Consider the following 20,010-nt stretch of genomic DNA (forward strand, 5'->3'; position numbering starts at 1 on the left):
CCCCTCCTGCAGCATAATGTAACCATTGTCCTAGTGTCTAACCCTCCTCTTCCACAGCCTAACCCTAGTGTCAAACTCTCCCGCAGTTTAACTCTTCCCCTAGTGTGTAACCCTCCCCTCCCGCAGCTTAACCCTAGTGTCTAACCCTTCCTAGTCACAAACCCACCCCTCCCAAAGCCTAACCTTTCACCTAGTCGCAAACCCTCCCCTCCCACAGCCTAACCCTTCCACCTAGTGTCTAACCCTCCCCTCACGCAGCATAACCCCAAACCTTCCCCTAGTGCCTAATTCTAAGCCTAATCCTTACAGTTGGAATGTGTTGGGACTGTGACCGTCTGGATGCCGCTGTCGGTATTGTGACTGTCGGCATTCTGACGGTCGGAATCCTGACTACATCTCCGCCAAAACATAACTGCTATATAGGCAGAATCAACTCTACTGTCAACAGTTTTCTGACTCTCAAATCAATTGTGGCGGCATTACATGTCCTGTTTGTGGACTATGTGATTGATCAGGTCAGCATGACGATACAACTTGTGTTTAATATCTTCTACCTTATACCATCCTCCACTCTCACTCATTCAAAAGCTGCACCAGCAGGTCCAGGTGCTCACCAGCATTTCATATAGTGAGATATCCCACCGAGGATTCAGTGATGGCGGCTGTTAAAACAGTTACATAATCACACGATACGTCTGTCAATGTAGCAATTAAGTTTTAGTGGACACTATAAAAAAAAAAAATATATATATATATATATATATATATACACACACACATATATATATATATATATATATACACACACACATACATACACAGTCAGGTGCATAAATATTGGGACATTGACAGAATTTTCATATTTTGGCCTCTATTCACCACCACAATGGCTTTGAAATTAAACAAACAAGATGTGATTTAACTGCAGATTTTCAGATTTAATTTGAGGGTAATTACATCCAAATCAGGTGAACGGTGTAGGAATTACAACGGTTTCTATATGTGCCTCCCACTTTTTAAGGGGTCAAAAAAGTAATGGGACTATCAACCCAAAAGCTATTTCATGGACAGGTGTGGGCTATTCCCTCGTTATTTCATTATCAATTAAGCAGGTAAAAGGTCTGGAGTTGATTCTAGGTGTGACATTTGCATTTGGAACCAGATGCTGTCGACTCTCAATATGAGATCCAAAGAGCTGTCACTATCAGTGAAGCAAGCCATCATTAGGCTGAAAATCAAAACAAACCCATCAGAGAGATAGCAAAAACATTAGGTGTGGCCAAATCAACTGTTTGGAACATTCTTAAAAAGAAAGAACGCAGCGGAGAGCTCAGCAACACCGAAAGACCCGGAAGACCACGGAAAATAACTGTGGTGGATGACAGAAGAATTATTTCCCTGGTGAAGAAAAATCCCTTCACAACAGTTGGCCAAATCAAGAACACTCTCCAGGAGGTAGGTGTATATGTGTCAAAGTCAACAATCAAGAGAAGACTTCACAAGAGTGAATATAGAGGGTTCACCACAAGATGTAAACCATTGGTGAGCCACAAAAACAGGAAGACCAGATTAGAGTTTGCCAAACATCTAAAAAAGCCATTACAGTTCTGGAACAACATCCTATGGACAGATGAGACAAAGATCAACTTGTACCAGAGTGATGGGAAGAGAAGAGTATGGAGAAGGAAAGGAACTGCTCATGATCCAAAACATAGCACCTCATCAGTGAAGCATGGTGGTGGTAGTGTCATGGCGTGGGCATGTATGGCTGCCAATGGAACTGGTTCCCTTGTATTTATTGATGATGTGACTGCTGACAAAAGCAGCAGAATGAATTCTGAAGTGTTTCGGGCAATATTATATACTCATATTCAGTCAAATGCTTCAGAACTCATTGGACGGCGCTTCACAGTGCAGATGGACAATGACCCGAAGCATACTGCAAAAGCAACCAAAGAGTTTTTTAAGGCTAAAAAGTGGAATGTTATGCAATGGCCAAGTCAATCCCCTGACCTGAATCCGATAGAGCATGCATTTCACTTGATGAAGACAAAACTGAAGGGAAAATGCCCCAAGAACAAGCAGGAACTGAAGACATTTGCAGTAGAGGCGTTGCAGAGCATCACCAGGGATGAAATCAAGCGTCTGGTGATGTCTATGCGTTCCAGACTTCAGGCTGTAATTGCCTGCAAAGGATTTGCAACAAAGTATTAAAAAGTGAAAGTTAGATTTAGGATTGTTTAGTTTGTCCCATTACTTTTGGCCACTTAAAAAGTGGGAGGCACATATAGAAACCGTTGTAATTCCTACACCGTTCACCCGATTTGGATGTAATTACCCTCAAATTAAATCTGAAATTCTGCAGTTAAAGCACATCTTGTTTGTTTCATTTCAAAGCCATTGTGGTGGTGAATAGAGGCCAAAATATGAAAATTCTGTCAATATCCCAATATTTATGCACCTGACCGTGTGTGTGTGTGTGTGTGTGTGTGTGTGTGTGTGTGTGTGTGTGTGTGTGTGTGTGTATACATACAAACACACATATACATACATACAGTATATGTATGTATATTATATATTTATTATGTTTCCTTCGCACTTGGGGCCTGATTCAGCAAGGATCGGATCGCTATTATGCTAGAACGCATGCACCACAGTTGCTAATATTAGCGGTGAAATGCAAATGTCTGCAATCGCATTGCGATCACAGCCTGACATAAGGACGCCCACTTCCCCTTACTCACATCCGTATACTTGGGCAACATACCGAAATAAATCAGTAACATCGGACCCATACGCACAGCTAAGGCAGGTCAGACCCCACTCAGGAATTACTAACTTGGTATTGCAGTGGATAATTTATGCACGCCCCTGCAACGGCGTCGCAACGCTCTGGCATGCCTGCGTTCGCCCCCCCCCCCTTGCCATCACCACCCACAAACGGCAATTCCTGTCAATGTGCTCTGGGTATGCGTAGCCACTGCAAACGCATTTCCCATTGCAATTGCTAGTTCGCGCACTGCGATGCATACGCGATGCAAATTAATCGTCCGATCGCGTGCGTCTTTGCTACTGCGATCCTTGCTGAATCAGGCCCTTAGATTGATGACCTCGAAGTGAGTCGTAGCAAACCAATCATTGGGTGTCTGGTATGGTGCAACAGAACTACATGCTAATAAATCTTACTGCTTGCACAACAGCCTGTTGCTGGGACAGCCAGTGGATTGGTGGATTTTTACCCTTCTGTAATTTTTAGTACATCAATAAACACAAACAGATGATAGATTAGATACACACACACACACAAACATTATAGGAAAGCTAAATATTAGTGAAAACAAGCACGTCTAATGAATCCACTACAATGGCGGCAGGTGCAGGTTTCCACATTAAATACATTTTCCATTGGATATAGAAATTCTATAAACTTCTGAGAATCAGCTAGAGAAGTGCGTTATAGAAGATTTACATGGGAACATCTGACCATGGAGAGAGAGCTCTGCAGAGTTTATACAAAGTGTGATGAAGCATTTCAGACACAAATACACAGAGAGGATGAGAATGAGTCAAGGAGAGAGGGAGGTGCAGGGAGGAGATGGGTCCTGGGACATGAGAGAGAAGGGGGGGGGGTCAGGGGGAAGATAGAGGGAGATGGAGAGAGAGGGTGCAAGAGGGACACAGACAGATATATTGAAGAAGAGAGTAGAACACTTTTCTACTGAGGATGCTATTGGCAGTGGTAGCGAAAGAAATAGCTGTGAATTAGAGCAGAAGGAAGAGGACTATACATAGACAGTATAATACAGAGAGGTGTATATAAGCAGAAGCAATAGGACAGTACATACACAGTATAATACAGAGAGAGGTGTATATAAGCAGAAGCAATAGGACAGTACATACACAGTATAATACAGAGAGAGGTGTATATAAGCAGAAGCAATAGGACAGTACATACACAGTATAATACAGAGAGGTGTATATAAGCAGAAGCAATAGGACAGTATAATACACAGTATAATACAGAGAGAGGTGTATATAAGCAGAAGCAATAGGACAGTATAATACAGAGAGAGGTGTATATAAGCAGAAGCAATAGGACAGTACATACACAGTATAATACAGAGAGAGGTGTATATAAGCAGAAGCAATAGGACAGTACATACACAGTATAAAACAGAGAGAGGTGTATATAAGCAGAAGCAATAGGACAGTACATACACAGTATAATACAGAGAGAGGTGTTTATAAGCAGAAGCAATAGGACAGTACATACACAGTATAATACAGAGAGAGGTGTTTATAAGCAGAAGCAATAGGACAGTACATACACAGTATAATACAGAGAGGTGTATATAAGCAGAAGCAATAGGACAGTACATACACAGTATAATACAGAGAGGTGTATATAAGCAGAAGCAATAGGACAGTATAATACAGAGAGAGGTGTATATAAGCAGAAACAATAGGACAGTACATACACAGTATAATACAGAGAGGTGTATATAATCAGAAGCAATAGGACAGTACATACACAGTATAATACAGAGAGAGGTGTATATAAGCAGAAACAATAGGACAGTACATACACAGTATAATACAGAGAGGTGTATATAATCAGAAGCAATAGGACAGTACATACACAGTATAATACAGAGAGGTGTATATAAGCAGAAGCAATAGGACAGTACATACACAGTATAATACAGAGAGAGGTGTATATAAGCAGAAGCAATAGGACAGTACATACACAGTATAATACAGAGAGAGGTGTATATAATCAGAAGCAATAGGACAGTACATACACAGTATAATACAGAGAGGTGTATATAAGCAGAAGCAATAGGACAGTATAATACAGAGAGAGGTGTATATAAGCAGAAACAATAGGACAGTACATACACAGTATAATACAGAGAGATGTATATAATCAGAAGCAATAGGACAGTACATACACAGTATAATACAGAGAGAGGTGTATATAAGAAGAAACAATAGGACAGTACATACACAGTATAATACAGAGAGGTGTATATAATCAGAAGCAATAGGACAGTACATACACAGTATAATACAGAGAGAGGTGTATATAAGCAGAAACAATAGGACAGTACATACACAGTATAATACAGAGAGAGGTGTATATAAGCAGAAGCAATAGGACAGTACATACATAGTATAATACAGAGAGATGTATATAAGCAGAAGCAATAGGACAGTACATACACAGTATAATACAGAGGTGTATATAAGCAGAAGCAATAGGACAGTATAATACAGAGAGAGATGTATATAAGCAGAAGCAATAGGACAGAACATACACAGTATAATACAGAGAGGTGTATATAAGCAGAAGCAATAGGACAGTACATACACAGTATAATACAGAGAGAGGAGTATATAAGCAGAAGCAATAGGACAGTACATACACAGTATAATACAGAGAGAGGTGTATATAAGCAGAAGCAATAGGACAATACATACACAGTATAATACAGAGAGGTGTATATAAGCAGAAGCAATAGGACAGTACATACACAGTATAATACAGAGAGAGGTGTATATAAGCAGAAGCAATAGGACAGTACATACACAGTATAATACAGAGAGGTGTATATAAGCAGAAGCAATAGGACAGTACATACACAGTATAATACAGAGAGAGGTGTATATAAGCAGAAGCAATAGGACAGTATAATACAGAGAGAGGTGTATATAAGCAGAAACAATAGGAGAGTACATACACAGTATAATACAGAGAGGTGTATATAAGCAGAAGCAATAGGACAGTACATACACAGTATAATACAGAGAGGTGTATATATAAGCAGAAGCAATAGGACAGTACATACACAGTATAATACAGAGAGGTGTATATAAGCAGAAACAATAGGACAGTACATACACAGTATAATACAGAGAGGTGTATATAAGCAGAAGCAATAGGACAGTACATACACAGTATAATACAGAGAGAGGTGTATATAAGCAGAAGCAATAGGACAGTACATACACAGTATAATACAGAGAGAGGTGTATATAAGCAGAAGCAATAGGACAGTACATACACAGTATAATACAGAGAGGTGTATATAAGCAGAAGCAATAGGACAGTACATACACAGTATAATACAGAGAGAGGTGTATATAAGCAGAAACAATAGGACAGTACATACACAGTATAATACAGAGAGGTGTATATAAGCAGAAGCAATAGGACAGTACATACACAGTATAATACAGAGAGGTGTATATAAGCAGAAGCAATAGGACAGTACATACACAGTATAATACAGAGAGAGGTGTATATAAGCAAAAACAATAGGACAGTACATACACAGTATAATACAGAGAGGTGTATATATACGCAGAAACAATAGGACAGTACATACACAGTATAATACAGAGAGAGGTGTATATAAGCAGAAGCAATAGGACAGTACATACGCAGTATAATACAGAGAGGTGTATATATACGCAGAAACAATAGGACAGTACATACACAGTATAATACAGAGAGAGATGTATATAAGCAGAAGCAATAGGACAGTACATACACAGTATAATACAGAGAGGTGTATATACGCAGAAGCAATAGGACAGTATAATACAGAGAGAGATGTATATAATCAGAAGCAATAGGACTATACATACACAGTATAATACAGAGAGAGGTGTATATAAGCAGAAGCAATAGGACAGTACATACACAGTATAATACAGAGAGGTGTATATAAGCAGAAGCAATAGGACAGTATAATACAGAGAGGTGTATATAAGCAGAAGCAATAGGACAGTATAATACAGAGAGAGATGTATATAATCAGAAGCAATAGGACAGTACATACACAGTATAATACAGAGAGGTGTATATAAGCAGAAGCAATAGGACAGTATAATACAGAGAGAGGTGTATATAAGCAGAAGCAATAGGACAGTACATACACAGTATAATACAGAGAGGTGTATATAAGCAGAAGCAATAGGACAGTATAATACAGAGAGAGGTGTATATAAGCAGAAGCAATAGGACAGTACATACACAGTATAATACAGAGAGGTGTATATAAGCAGAAGCAATAGGACAGTATAATACAGAGAGAGGTGTATATAAGCAGAAGCAATAGGACAGTACATACACAGTATAATACAGAGAGGTGTATATAAGCAGAAGCAATAGGACAGTACATACACAGTATAATACAGAGGTGTATATAAGCAGAAGCAATAGGACAGTACATACACAGTATAATACAGAGAGAGATGTATATAATCAGAAGCAATAGGACAGTACATACACAGTATAATACAGAGAGGTGTATATATACGCAGAAGCAATAGGACAGTATAATACAGAGAGAGGTGTATATAATCAGAAGCAATAGGACAGTAAATACACAGTATAATACAGAGAGGTGTATATATACGCAGAAGCAATAGGACAGTACATACACAGTATAATACAGAGAGAGGTGTATATAAGCAGAAGCAATAGGACTATACATACACAGTATAATACAGAGAGAGGTGTATATAAGCAGAAGCAATAGGACAGTACATACACAGTATAATACAGAGAGGTGTATATAAGCAGAAGCAATAGGACAGTACATACACAGTATAATACAGAGAGGTGTATATAAGCAGAAGCAATAGGACTATACATACACAGTATAATACAGAGAGAGGTGTATATAAGCAGAAGCAATAGGACAGTACATACACAGTATAATACAGAGGTGTATATAAGCAGAAGCAATAGGACAGTACATACACAGTATAATACAGAGAGAGGTGTATATAAGCAGAAGCAATAGGACAGTACATAGACAGTATAATACAGAGGTGTATATAAGCAGAAGCAATAGGACAGTACATACACAGTATAATACAGAGAGAGGTGTATATAAGCAGAAGCAATAGGACAGTACATACACAGTATAATACAGAGACAGGTGTATATAAGCAGAAGCAATAGGACTATACATACACAGTATAATACAGAGAGAGATGTATATAAGCAGAAGCAATAGGACAGTACATACACAGTATAATACAGAGAGGTGTATATAAGCAGAAGCAATAGGACAGTATAATACAGAGAGAGATGTATATAAGCAGAAGCAATAGGACAGTACATACACAGTATAATACAGAGAGAGGTGTATATAAGCAAAAGCAATAGGACAGTACATACACAGTATAATACAGAGAGATGTATATAAGCAGAAGCAATAGGACAGTACATACACAGTATAATACAGAGAGAGATGTATATAAGCAGAAGCAATAGGACAGTACATACACAGTATAATACAGAGAGAGATGTATATAAGCAGAAGCAATAGGACAGTACATACACAGTATAATACAGAGAGAGGTGTATATAAGCAAAAGCAATAGGACAGTACATACACAGTATAATACAGAGAGAGGTGTATATAAGCAGAAGCAATAGGACAGTACATACACAGTATAATACAGAGAGGTGTATATAAGCAGAAGCAATAGGACAGTATAATACAGAGAGAGATGTATATAATCAGAAGCAATAGGACAGTACATACACAGTATAATACAGAGAGGTGTATATAAGCAGAAGCAATAGGACAGTATAATACAGAGAGAGGTGTATATAATCAGAAGCAATAGGACAGTACATACACAGTATAATACAGAGAGGTGTATATAAGCAGAAGCAATAGGACAGTATAATACAGAGAGAGGTGTATATAAGCAGAAGCAATAGAACAGTACATACACAGTATAATACAGAGAGAGGTGTATATAAGCAGAAGCAATAGGACAGTACATACACAGTATAATACAGAGAGAGGTGTATATAAGCAGAAGCAATAGAACAGTACATACACAGTATAATACAGAGAGAGGTGTATATAAGCAGAAGCAATAGAACAGTACATACACAGTATAATACAGAGAGAGGTGTATATAAGCAGAAGCAATAGGACAGTACATACACAGTATAATACAGAGAGGTGTATATAAGCAGAAGCAATAGGACTATACATACACAGTATAATACAGAGAGAGGTGTATATAAGCAGAAGCAATAGAACAGTACATACACAGTATAATACAGAGAGGTGTATATAAGCAGAAGCAATAGGACAGTACATACACAGTATAATACAGAGAGATGTATATAAGCAACAGCAATAGGACAGTACATACACAGTATAATACAGAGAGAGGTGTATATAATCAGAAGCAATAGGACAGTATAATACAGAGAGAGATGTATATAATCAGAAGCAATAGGACAGTACATACACAGTATAATACAGAGAGGTGTATATAAGCAGAAGCAATAGGACAGTATAATACAGAGAGAGGTGTATATAATCAGAAGCAATAGGACAGTACATACACAGTATAATACAGAGAGGTGTATATAAGCAGAAGCAATAGGACAGTATAATACAGAGAGAGGTGTATATAAGCAGAAGCAATAGGACAGTACATACACAGTATAATACAGAGAGAGGTGTATATAAGCAGAAGCAATAGGACAGTACATACACAGTATAATACAGAGAGGTGTATATAAGCAGAAGCAATAGGACAGTACATACACAGTATAATACAGAGAGAGGTGTATATAATCAGAAGCAATAGGACAGTACATACACAGTATAATACAGAGAGGTGTATATAAGCAGAAGCAATAGGACAGTATAATACAGAGAGAGATGTATATAATCAGAAGCAATAGGACAGTATATACACAGTATAATACAGAGAGGTGTATATAAGCAGAAGCAATAGGACAGTATAATACAGAGAGAGGTGTATATAATCAGAAGCAATAGGACAGTACATACACAGTATAATACAGAGAGGTGTATATAAGCAGAAGCAATAGGACAGTATAATACAGAGAGAGGTGTATATAATCAGAAGCAATAGGACAGTACATACACAGTATAATACAGAGAGAGGTGTATATAAGCAGAAGCAATAGGACAGTACATACACAGTATAATACAGAGAGAGGTGTATATAAGCAGAAGCAATAGAACAGTACATACACAGTATAATACAGAGAGAGGTGTATATAAGCAGAAGCAATAGAACAGTACATACACAGTATAATACAGAGAGGTGTATATAAGCAGAAGCAATAGGACAGTACATACACAGTATAATACAGAGAGAGGTGTATATAAGCAGAAGCAATAGGACAGTACATACACAGTATAATACAGAGAGAGGTGTATATAAGCAGAAGCAATAGGACAGTACATACACAGTATAATACAGAGAGAGGTGTATATAAGCAGAAGCAATAGGACAGTACATACACAGTATAATACAGAGAGGTGTATATATAAGCAGAAGCAATAGGACAGTACATACACAGTATAATACAGAGAGGTGTATATAAGAAGAAGCAATAGGACTATACATACACAGTATAATATACAGAGGTGTATATAAGCAGAAGCAATAGGACAGTATAATACAGAGAGAGGTGTATATAAGCAGAAGCAATAGGACAGTACATACACAGTATAATACAGAGAGGTGTATATAATCAGAAGCAATAGGACAATACATACACAGTATAATACAGAGAGAGGTGTATATAAGCAGAAGCAATAGAACAGTACATACACAGTATAATACAGAGAGAGGTGTATATAAGCAGAAGCAATAGGACAGTACATACACAGTATAATACAGAGGTGTATATAAGCAGAAGCAATAGGACAGTACATACACAGTATAATACAGAGAGATGTATATAAGCAGAAGCAATAGGACAGTACATACACAGTATAATAGAGAGAGAGGTGTATATAATCAGAAGCAATAGGACAGTACATACACAGTATAATACAGAGAGGTGTATATAAGCAGAAGCAATAGGACAGTATAATACAGAGAGAGGTGTATATAATCAGAAGCAATAGGACAGTACATACACAGTATAATACAGAGAGAGGTGTATATAAGCAGAAGCAATAGGACAGTACATACACAGTATAATACAGAGAGAGGTGTATATAAGCAGAAGCAATAGAACAGTACATACACAGTATAATACAGAGAGAGGTGTATATAAGCAGAAGCAATAGGACAGTACATACACAGTATAATACAGAGAGAGGTGTATATAAGCAGAAGCAATAGGACAGTAAATACACAGTATAATACAGAGAGGTGTATATATAAGCAGAAGCAATAGGACAGTATAATACAGAGAGAGGTGTATATAAGCAGAAGCAATAGGACAGTACATACACAGTATAATACAGAGAGGTGTATATAATCAGAAGCAATAGGACAATACATACACAGTATAATACAGAGAGAGGTGTATATAAGCAGAAGCAATAGAACAGTACATACACAGTATAATACAGAGAGAGGTGTATATAAGCAGAAGCAATAGGACAGTACATACACAGTATAATACAGAGAGGTGTATATAAGCAGAAGCAATAGGACAGTACATACACAGTATAATACAGAGAGATGTATATAAGCAGAAGCAATAGGACAGTACATACACAGTATAATAGAGAGAGAGGTGTATATAATCAGAAGCAATAGGACAGTACATACACAGTATAATACAGAGGTGTATATACGCAGAAACAATAGGACAGTACATACACAGTATAATACAGAGAGAGATGTATATAATCAGAAGCAATAGGACAGTACATACACAGTATAATACAGAGAGGTGTATATACGCAGAAACAATAGGACAGTACATACACAGTATAATACAGAGAGAGGTGTATATAATCAGAAGCAATAGGACAGTACATACACAGTATAATACAGAGAGGTGTATATAAGCAGAAGCAATAGGACAGTATAATACAGAGAGGTGTATATAATCAGAAGCAATAGGACAGTACATACACAGTATAATACAGAGAGGTGTATATAAGCAGAAGCAATAGGACAGTATAATACAGAGAGAGGTGTATATAAGCAGAAGCAATAGGACAGTACATACACAGTATAATACAGAGAGGTGTATATACGCAGAAACAATAGGACAGTACATACACAGTATAATACAGAGAGAGGTGTATATAATCAGAAGCAATAGGACAGTACATACACAGTATAATACAGAGAGAGGTGTATATAATCAGAAGCAATAGGACAGTACATACACAGTATTATACAGAGAGAGATGTATATAAGCAGAAGCAATAGGACAGTACATACACAGTATAATACAGAGAGGTGTATATAAGCAGAAGCAATAGGACAGTATAATACAGAGAGAGGTGTATATAATCAGAAGCAATAGGACAGTACATACACAGTATAATACAGAGAGGTGTATATAAGCAGAAGCAATAGGACAGTACATACACAGTATAATACAGAGAGAGGTGTATATAAGCAGAAGCAATAGGACAGTACATACACAGTATAATACAGAGAGAGGTGTATATAAGCAGAAGCAATAGGACAGTACATACACAGTATAATACAGAGAGAGGTGTATATAAGCAGAAGCAATAGGACAGTACATACACAGTATAATACAGAGAGGTGTATATATAAGCAGAAGCAATAGGACAGTACATACACAGTATAATACAGAGAGGTGTATATAAGCAGAAGCAATAGGACTATACATACACAGTATAATATACAGAGGTGTATATAAGCAGAAGCAATAGGACAGTATAATACAGAGAGAGGTGTATATAAGCAGAAGCAATAGGACAGTACATACACAGTATAATACAGAGAGGTGTATATAATCAGAAGCAATAGGACAATACATACACAGTATAATACAGAGAGAGGTGTATATAAGCAGAAGCAATAGAACAGTACATACACAGTATAATACAGAGAGAGGTGTATATAAGCAGAAGCAATAGGACAGTACATACACAGTATAATACAGAGAGGTGTATATAAGCAGAAGCGATAGGACAGTACATACACAGTATAATACAGAGAGGTGTATATACGCAGAAACAATAGGACAGTACATACACAGTATAATACAGAGAGAGATGTATATAATCAGAAGCAATAGGACAGTACATACACAGTATAATACAGAGAGGTGTATATACGCAGAAACAATAGGACAGTACATACACAGTATAATACAGAGAGAGGTGTATATAATCAGAAGCAATAGGACAGTATAATACAGAGAGAGGTGTATATAAGCAGAAGCAATAGGACAGTATAATACAGAGAGAGATGTATATAATCAGAAGCAATAGGACAGTACATACACAGTATAATACAGAGAGGTGTATATAAGCAGAAGCAATAGGACAGTATAATACAGAGAGAGGTGTATATAAGCAGAAGCAATAGGACAGTACATACACAGTATAATACAGAGAGAGGTGTATATAAGCAGAAGCAATAGGACAGTACATACACAGTATAATACAGAGAGAGGTGTATATAAGCAGAAGCAATAGAACAGTACATACACAGTATAATACAGAGAGGTGTATATAAGCAGAAGCAATAGGACAGTACATACACAGTATAATACAGAGAGAGGTGTATATAAGCAGAAGCAATAGAACAGTACATACACAGTATAATACAGAGAGAGGTGTATATAAGCAGAAGCAATAGGACAGTACATACACAGTATAATACAGAGAGAGGTGTATATAAGCAGAAGCAATAGAACAGTACATACACAGTATAATACAGAGAGGTGTATATAAGCAGAAGCAATAGGACAGTACATACACAGTATAATACAGAGAGAGGTGTATATAAGCAGAAGCAATAGGACAGTACATACACAGTATAATACAGAGAGGTGTATATAAGCAGAAGCAATAGGACAGTACATACACAGTATAATATACAGAGGTGTATATAAGCAGAAGCAATAGGACAGTATAATACAGAGAGAGATGTATATAAGCAGAAGCAATAGGACAGTATAATACAGAGAGAGGTGTATATAAGCAGAAGCAATAGGACAGTACATACACAGTATAATACAGAGAGGTGTATATAAGCAGAAGCAATAGGACAGTATAATACAGAGAGAGATGTATATAATCAGAAGCAATAGGACAGTACATACACAGTATAATACAGAGAGAGATGTATATAAGCAGAAGCAATAGGACAGTACATACACAGTATAATACAGAGAGGTGTATATAAGCAGAAGCAATAGGACAGTACATACACAGTATAATACAGAGAGGTGTATATAAGCAGAAGCAATAGGACAGTACATACACAGTATAATACAGAGAGAGGTGTATATAATCAGAAGCAATAGGACAGTACATACACAGTATAATACAGAGAGAGGTGTATATAATCAGAAGCAATAGGACAGTACATACACAGTATAATACAGAGAGGTGTATATAAGCAGAAGCAATAGGACAGTACATACACAGTATAATACAGAGAGAGGTGTATATAATCAGAAGCAATAGGACAGTACATACACAGTATAATACAGAGAGGTGTATATAAGCAGAAGCAATAGGACAGTATAATACAGAGAGAGATGTATATAATCAGAAGCAATAGGACAGTACATACACAGTATAATACAGAGAGAGGTGTATATAAGCAGAAGCAATAGGACAGTACATAGACCGTAGAATACAGAGAGGTGTATATAAGCAGAAGGAAGATGAGGGCACATATACAGTATACTACAGATACATACACTGTATTATACAGATAGAGGTGGTGCTGCCAGAGCGCAGATTAAAATCTCTGCGGGTGTCTCCCTCGAAAAAAATATCCGCATAATGCCCCCATTGTTGGCAGCCTGCAGACGCACACAGGTTGGGCCAGACCCAGCACACCTGCACACACTGGGGACAGATGAGCCTTGATCATGCTCCATCCACACAATATACTACGCTACACAATAGTGTGACACCAGCTTTATGTCCAAGAGGAAATATACCAAAGTACACAAATCTATATTTATAAAACCAGTACAAAGCAAAAAGGTGACGTTGCTCATAGTAACATTACCAGGTGTTTGATTTCTGTAGAAAACTACATTGGACTTACTGCCATAGACAACACTACTGTTCTTCCTTTCAATCAGTTTTCACAAATAGCCATTAAAATGTATATTTGTATCCGAATATGGCCTTGGGCCAAGGTGGGCAAAATACCGCCCACAGGCCATGCGCTGGCCCGCCACCTTCCACTACTTCATAACCTGTGTGAGGCCCGCTTCCAGGGCGAACATCTACCCTACTAGTACACACTAGCTGTGCACTGTGCGGACCCTCCAGACAGCAAATTGGGAAGAAATTGAAAGTGGTGCATGTAGTGAGTTAGGTGGAGGAACGCAGCAAGCAGGAGTACCACCACCAAACACGCTCTTTCTGACTGAGCAGATCAGACGGCCCTTAGGTTAGTGGTGGGGTGGTCTGAACCTGCGCTGGAACACTGTGAGACATAATGCGACCTGGGGGAACGGTCTGTCAGAGTGAACTGGGGGCATTATATCCTTGGCGATTGTTAGCGCTTTCTCTCTCTGAATTTATGCCCTCATTCAGACCCACTCGCGAGCGGCTGTCCGCTCGCAAGTTGGTCGATGTTCTGCACTGCGCATGCGCACGACGGAGGGAGCTCCGCCGTGCGCATGTGCGAGACGCGACGAGCGAAGGACTTTCCTTCGCTCGTAGTGTTTCATCAAAGGGGGCGTGCTGTCGATGTTGACTGACAGCACGCCCCCTTTGGTGGGCGTGCCAGGGGCGTGCCTGCCAGACGGAGGCGTTCCCAAGGGAATGCCTACCGTCTGAAGCCGGCCCCACTGACATCACTAGTGATGTCAGTGGGAGTGATTTTGGCTCTGATAGAGCCAAAATCACTCCTGGCCTTGCGGTTGAAAAACTCAACCGCAGGCTTTTGCTCGCAGTTTCGATGGTCGCGATGGTCAAGACCATCGCGACCATCATCCTGCACGCTCGTATATGCTGTGGGTGGTGAGCCACAGCTATACGAGCGTCCAGGAGGACGCTCCATATTAATGGAGGTGGGCCCTGATTCAGAGTGAGCGCTCTGGTCAGAGCGTCCGGCTCTGAATCAGGGCCTTAGACGAGTGGTGTGTCTGTCTATTAAGCCTGGTCTGCTTTCATGCAGTTGCCTTGGGATTTGCAATACGCATCTTTCCTGTGTATTCTTACCCTCTCTATCCTAGTTTAAGCTTTACATGGTACCACGTCCCTCCATATTTTCCACCTATTTTATGGATCGGTTTAGTAAATGCACAGTATTTTACATGTGGCCCTTGACAGTTTACTACAACACTGTAAGTGGCCCCCTAGCGGAAATAATTGCCCAGCCCTAGGAGAATACAGTTAGGGCATAAGCTATAATCCTTAGGAAAAATTAGCTTTTTAGCTAATAATCCTCTTTATACTGTGTTTTGTGAACCTGTCGAAGCATTTAAATAAAGAGTAATATGTGCGAGATCAGCACTGGCCCAAGCTTACCCGCAAATGCCGGGTATGAAAGGATTATTTGCACTTCACTGCGAAAAGAAGCAGCCTTCCCCTCTGCAGCAAAATGGGCATAAATGACTTCAAAACAAGTATATGCGGAATATCCGCATGTCTCCACATCAGTGGCATATACGACAAGTCATCAGTGTGTATAGGAGTCTGCCTTGTAGCAAGAGCAAAAGTTATGGCAACAGGGGTACACGTACATAACAGCTGCATCTGCGTAAACACATCCTTACTGAGCTTTGTCTGAGAGCAACCTTCTACCCATGTAAAACGTGTGTGGCCCTGCAATCGCGTATATGCGTACAGTCACTTTCTGAGCATGAGCAGAGCTAAATCACAAGACGCTGTAAGCATCAGCCCCCAAGATGTCCATCTCCGATATACCAGCCAGCGGTCACTCACCCATTAATTATCTCCTTGTTCTCTGCCCTGATAAAATGTTCTTCTGGGGTCAGGATGCAGAGAGAGAACTTCTGCCCAGTGCGACTCTCCCCGTCGATGACGTCTGTACACTGATTCATGTTTATAGTCCCCTGCGGAAGCGTGGTGGGCTGCCCAAAAAAAAAAACAACAGAATGACATATTCAATACATAGAAAAAGGTGCTAAACGTGGCAGGTGACCTTAAACTCCTATTCAGTAGGTTAATAAAACACTGTACATGATCCTTGCAGGAATCATACAATAAACCAGGACACACGTGGCACTTATGCGCCTCTGTCACATTCTGTGGGTGTGTGGGTGCTATTCGGATGTTGGATGCGCTGGGTAAAAAAGGGAACAGCGGAGAAAAATGGGATCACCATATTTGGCTACTTACATTTACGTGAATAACATTTTACAACACAAAATGAGACTGTACACTACTACGTATGCATATGTGTAGCGTCACTGACCAACACAAAATCCTTAGGGCTGACATTTTCCTTCCATTTACTTGGAAAGTAAGTAGAAAGTAGAATCCCAATGGTAAAGGGCAACGGAACATACTGCCGCTATAGAAGTAAATGCTAATAACAGAAAAAAGTTTTATACACAGAGGGATTGTTTTAAAAGTATCAGGAAGAGGATTAGACACTGCTGGTGTTTGATGACAGTTTGACCCTCGAAGTGAAGGGCTCAAGCTGGCCATACACTGTGCGATATGCACTGTGCAAAGTGACAGGGGATCAGGCAGCTGACATATCGGGGGGGGCCCCCACACACAGTGCGATCAGGTGGCAGACCGCCCGATATGCCAGCTCCCCACTCCGCACAGCGTTGCAAGGGGTCGCACATCGCATCCCCTGATCGACTGAACCTGCAGTAAGATCTAGGGGGTGCGATGTACGACCCCCACGGTTGCGCGCTCTGTCCGATATCAAGCCCATACACAGCACGATAGAGCAGCCAAATCGTACCAATCCATCAGTTCGGCTGCTTTATCGCACCGTGTATGGGCACCTTCAGTTTCACACGCCTTGAAGTGGCAGTCTCCTATGCTTGGAAGGACAGCCAGCTCCATCAACTATCTGTAAATACACAGCTGTCTCATGAGACTATACTTCATGCCCCCTCACTCACTTTACTGTAATGGAGAGCAGTGTGGTCAGTGGGTAAATACTCACAGGCAGATTCTGCCACATGGCTAATGTGGTTGGGAGATGACCGCTACCGACAGCACTGTCAGCCATGCCAGATAATAAGCACATTGCTATGAATAGAATCACTAATTGGTACTGCTGTTCTCTCAAGGCAACACGCTGTTCTATTGGCGTAATTGGTGAATATCAGCTAGGCAGCTTAATGGTAATGGTGCATTCCATAGGTCTATTCATTGCATTATCTGCAGCCAAAGAACAATAAAATGTGATAAACATGATCTATGCCTCTTGTGCAGGAGAGAGATGGCCTTATTACTAGGGTTTAATCTGTGCACACACAGTGATGTAAAACGCTTTTCCATTGCTGGGCAGTCTAGATGCTGAAACTGGTGGGACTGTCACAATCTGACCTGCAATCTGTAACCAGGGCAGCCTAATTTGGAGTTCCCCCCTGAATGGCAATGCTTTCTGTAGTGTCAAACAGGCGGTAATGTACTGAATCCACACACACACAAAAAAAAATTTACAATGTTTCACAAAGTGAACCCTTCATAAATCCTAATTATGATGATCTCCAGCATTGAAGCCCAACAAAGCGACCAAGCAGAGCTAGGCAACCCTGAACACAGGTACATATACCTGGTTACTATTTCTGTCCAGCATTGTATCTGTGGGGAGGGGGGGGGGGGGGCTAAGAACATATTCAATGCTTTCAGTTTACCGCCCAAGTCCCTAAATCAGTTATTAATATTGATATGTACTATGACTTGGGTCCGTCCCAGTCATTCCCAGCAATCTATTAACCAGAGGCTCTACATGCCGAACCTAAGCTCCTGGGAGGCTGCAAATATCTGCAGCCTGGGTCAGAAATTACCCCAAATGCACTAATAACAGTCTCACTACTCTCCTGTTACCATCTTCCAGGAGCCCTCACTCTGTTGGTAACAGAACCCGAAACACAACATTCTAGAGACACTTCTCACTAAGAAGAAAGCATTTGTACATGTACCTGGTTCACCTGCTTGTGATAGACTATGCACTTATCGCAACAAGTGCACTTTCCTGAAGGCCCCCATACATCAGAGATGGGTTGCAGCAATCGTGCAATTTGCAATCGATTGTGTATAAAAATCTGCAATGTATGGGCTTCACAGATCGCAGATTGCAACCAAAAAGTGATTGGAATTGTTTAATCAGATTGTCCAACATGTTGGATTTCACAGATGGATTGGGGCTGTAGATTGCCAGTGTATGGCCATGATCAGCAGATTTGCAGACCGTTACCATGAAAATGATGGGCCTTTCAAGATTGCCAGATCTGTGTTTGCTGCAATCGATCTGCAAATCACTGAAAAAGATCTGTAGTGTATGGGCACAGATTGCTCGATTGGGAAATCCTAAGATCGGGCAATAAATCTTCAAATAGTTCAATTGTGGTTTTCAGATTGCTGATGTATGGGGGCCTTGACAGCTGACAGGACAATATGGTGTAGAGCCAATCACAAGGATAAGCTGCTGACAGTGTTTAAAGGCGATTATAATCTTTTCTTTCCTCTAGCGGTCAAACTTTAAATCACCTCACTCACAAACAATGAAAGGAACCCCCCCCCCCCCCAAAAAAAACAACTAACTTGAACTATGTCCTGTGTGTTAAAACGCACTTATCACAACAAATGCCCTGACATGGAACACCTGCACAGCTCAGAGACCTCTCTTGGTCCTGCTGCTATAGAGTGGTCTCCATTAAGCTGGGTACACACTAGCCGGTGTGTACACAGTGATGGCATGATATATCGGGCGGTCCATACACGCTGCACAATCTGGTGTATGACCGCCTGACAGATCGGTCCTCCGGCGGCCGACACCATCCAGAAGCATGATTTGCCATGCATGCACAGATACCCCCATTGGAGAAAAAAAATAAATTGAAAGGAGGGG

The 20,010-nt window shown here is 39.8% G+C and overlaps 1 protein-coding gene across 4 annotated transcripts in view; it reads right to left on the reverse strand.

Moving 5' to 3' along the window:
* Nucleotides 1–20,010, reverse strand: part of MPRIP (myosin phosphatase Rho interacting protein) — a 144,120-nt gene that overhangs the window by 48,136 nt on the left and 75,974 nt on the right. For all 4 annotated transcript variants that reach the window (XM_088448143.1, XM_088448142.1, XM_088448145.1 and 1 more), the window contains exon 4: nucleotides 16,893–17,041. In XM_088448143.1, coding sequence (XP_088304269.1) covers nucleotides 16,893–17,041 — 149 coding nt within the window. The remainder of the gene's footprint in view (nucleotides 1–16,892; nucleotides 17,042–20,010) is intronic.

Source organism: Taudactylus pleione, unplaced genomic scaffold (assembly GCF_031769625.1).
Source record: "Taudactylus pleione unplaced genomic scaffold, aTauple2 ptg000451l, whole genome shotgun sequence".
Lineage (NCBI taxonomy): Eukaryota > Metazoa > Chordata > Amphibia > Anura > Myobatrachidae > Taudactylus > Taudactylus pleione.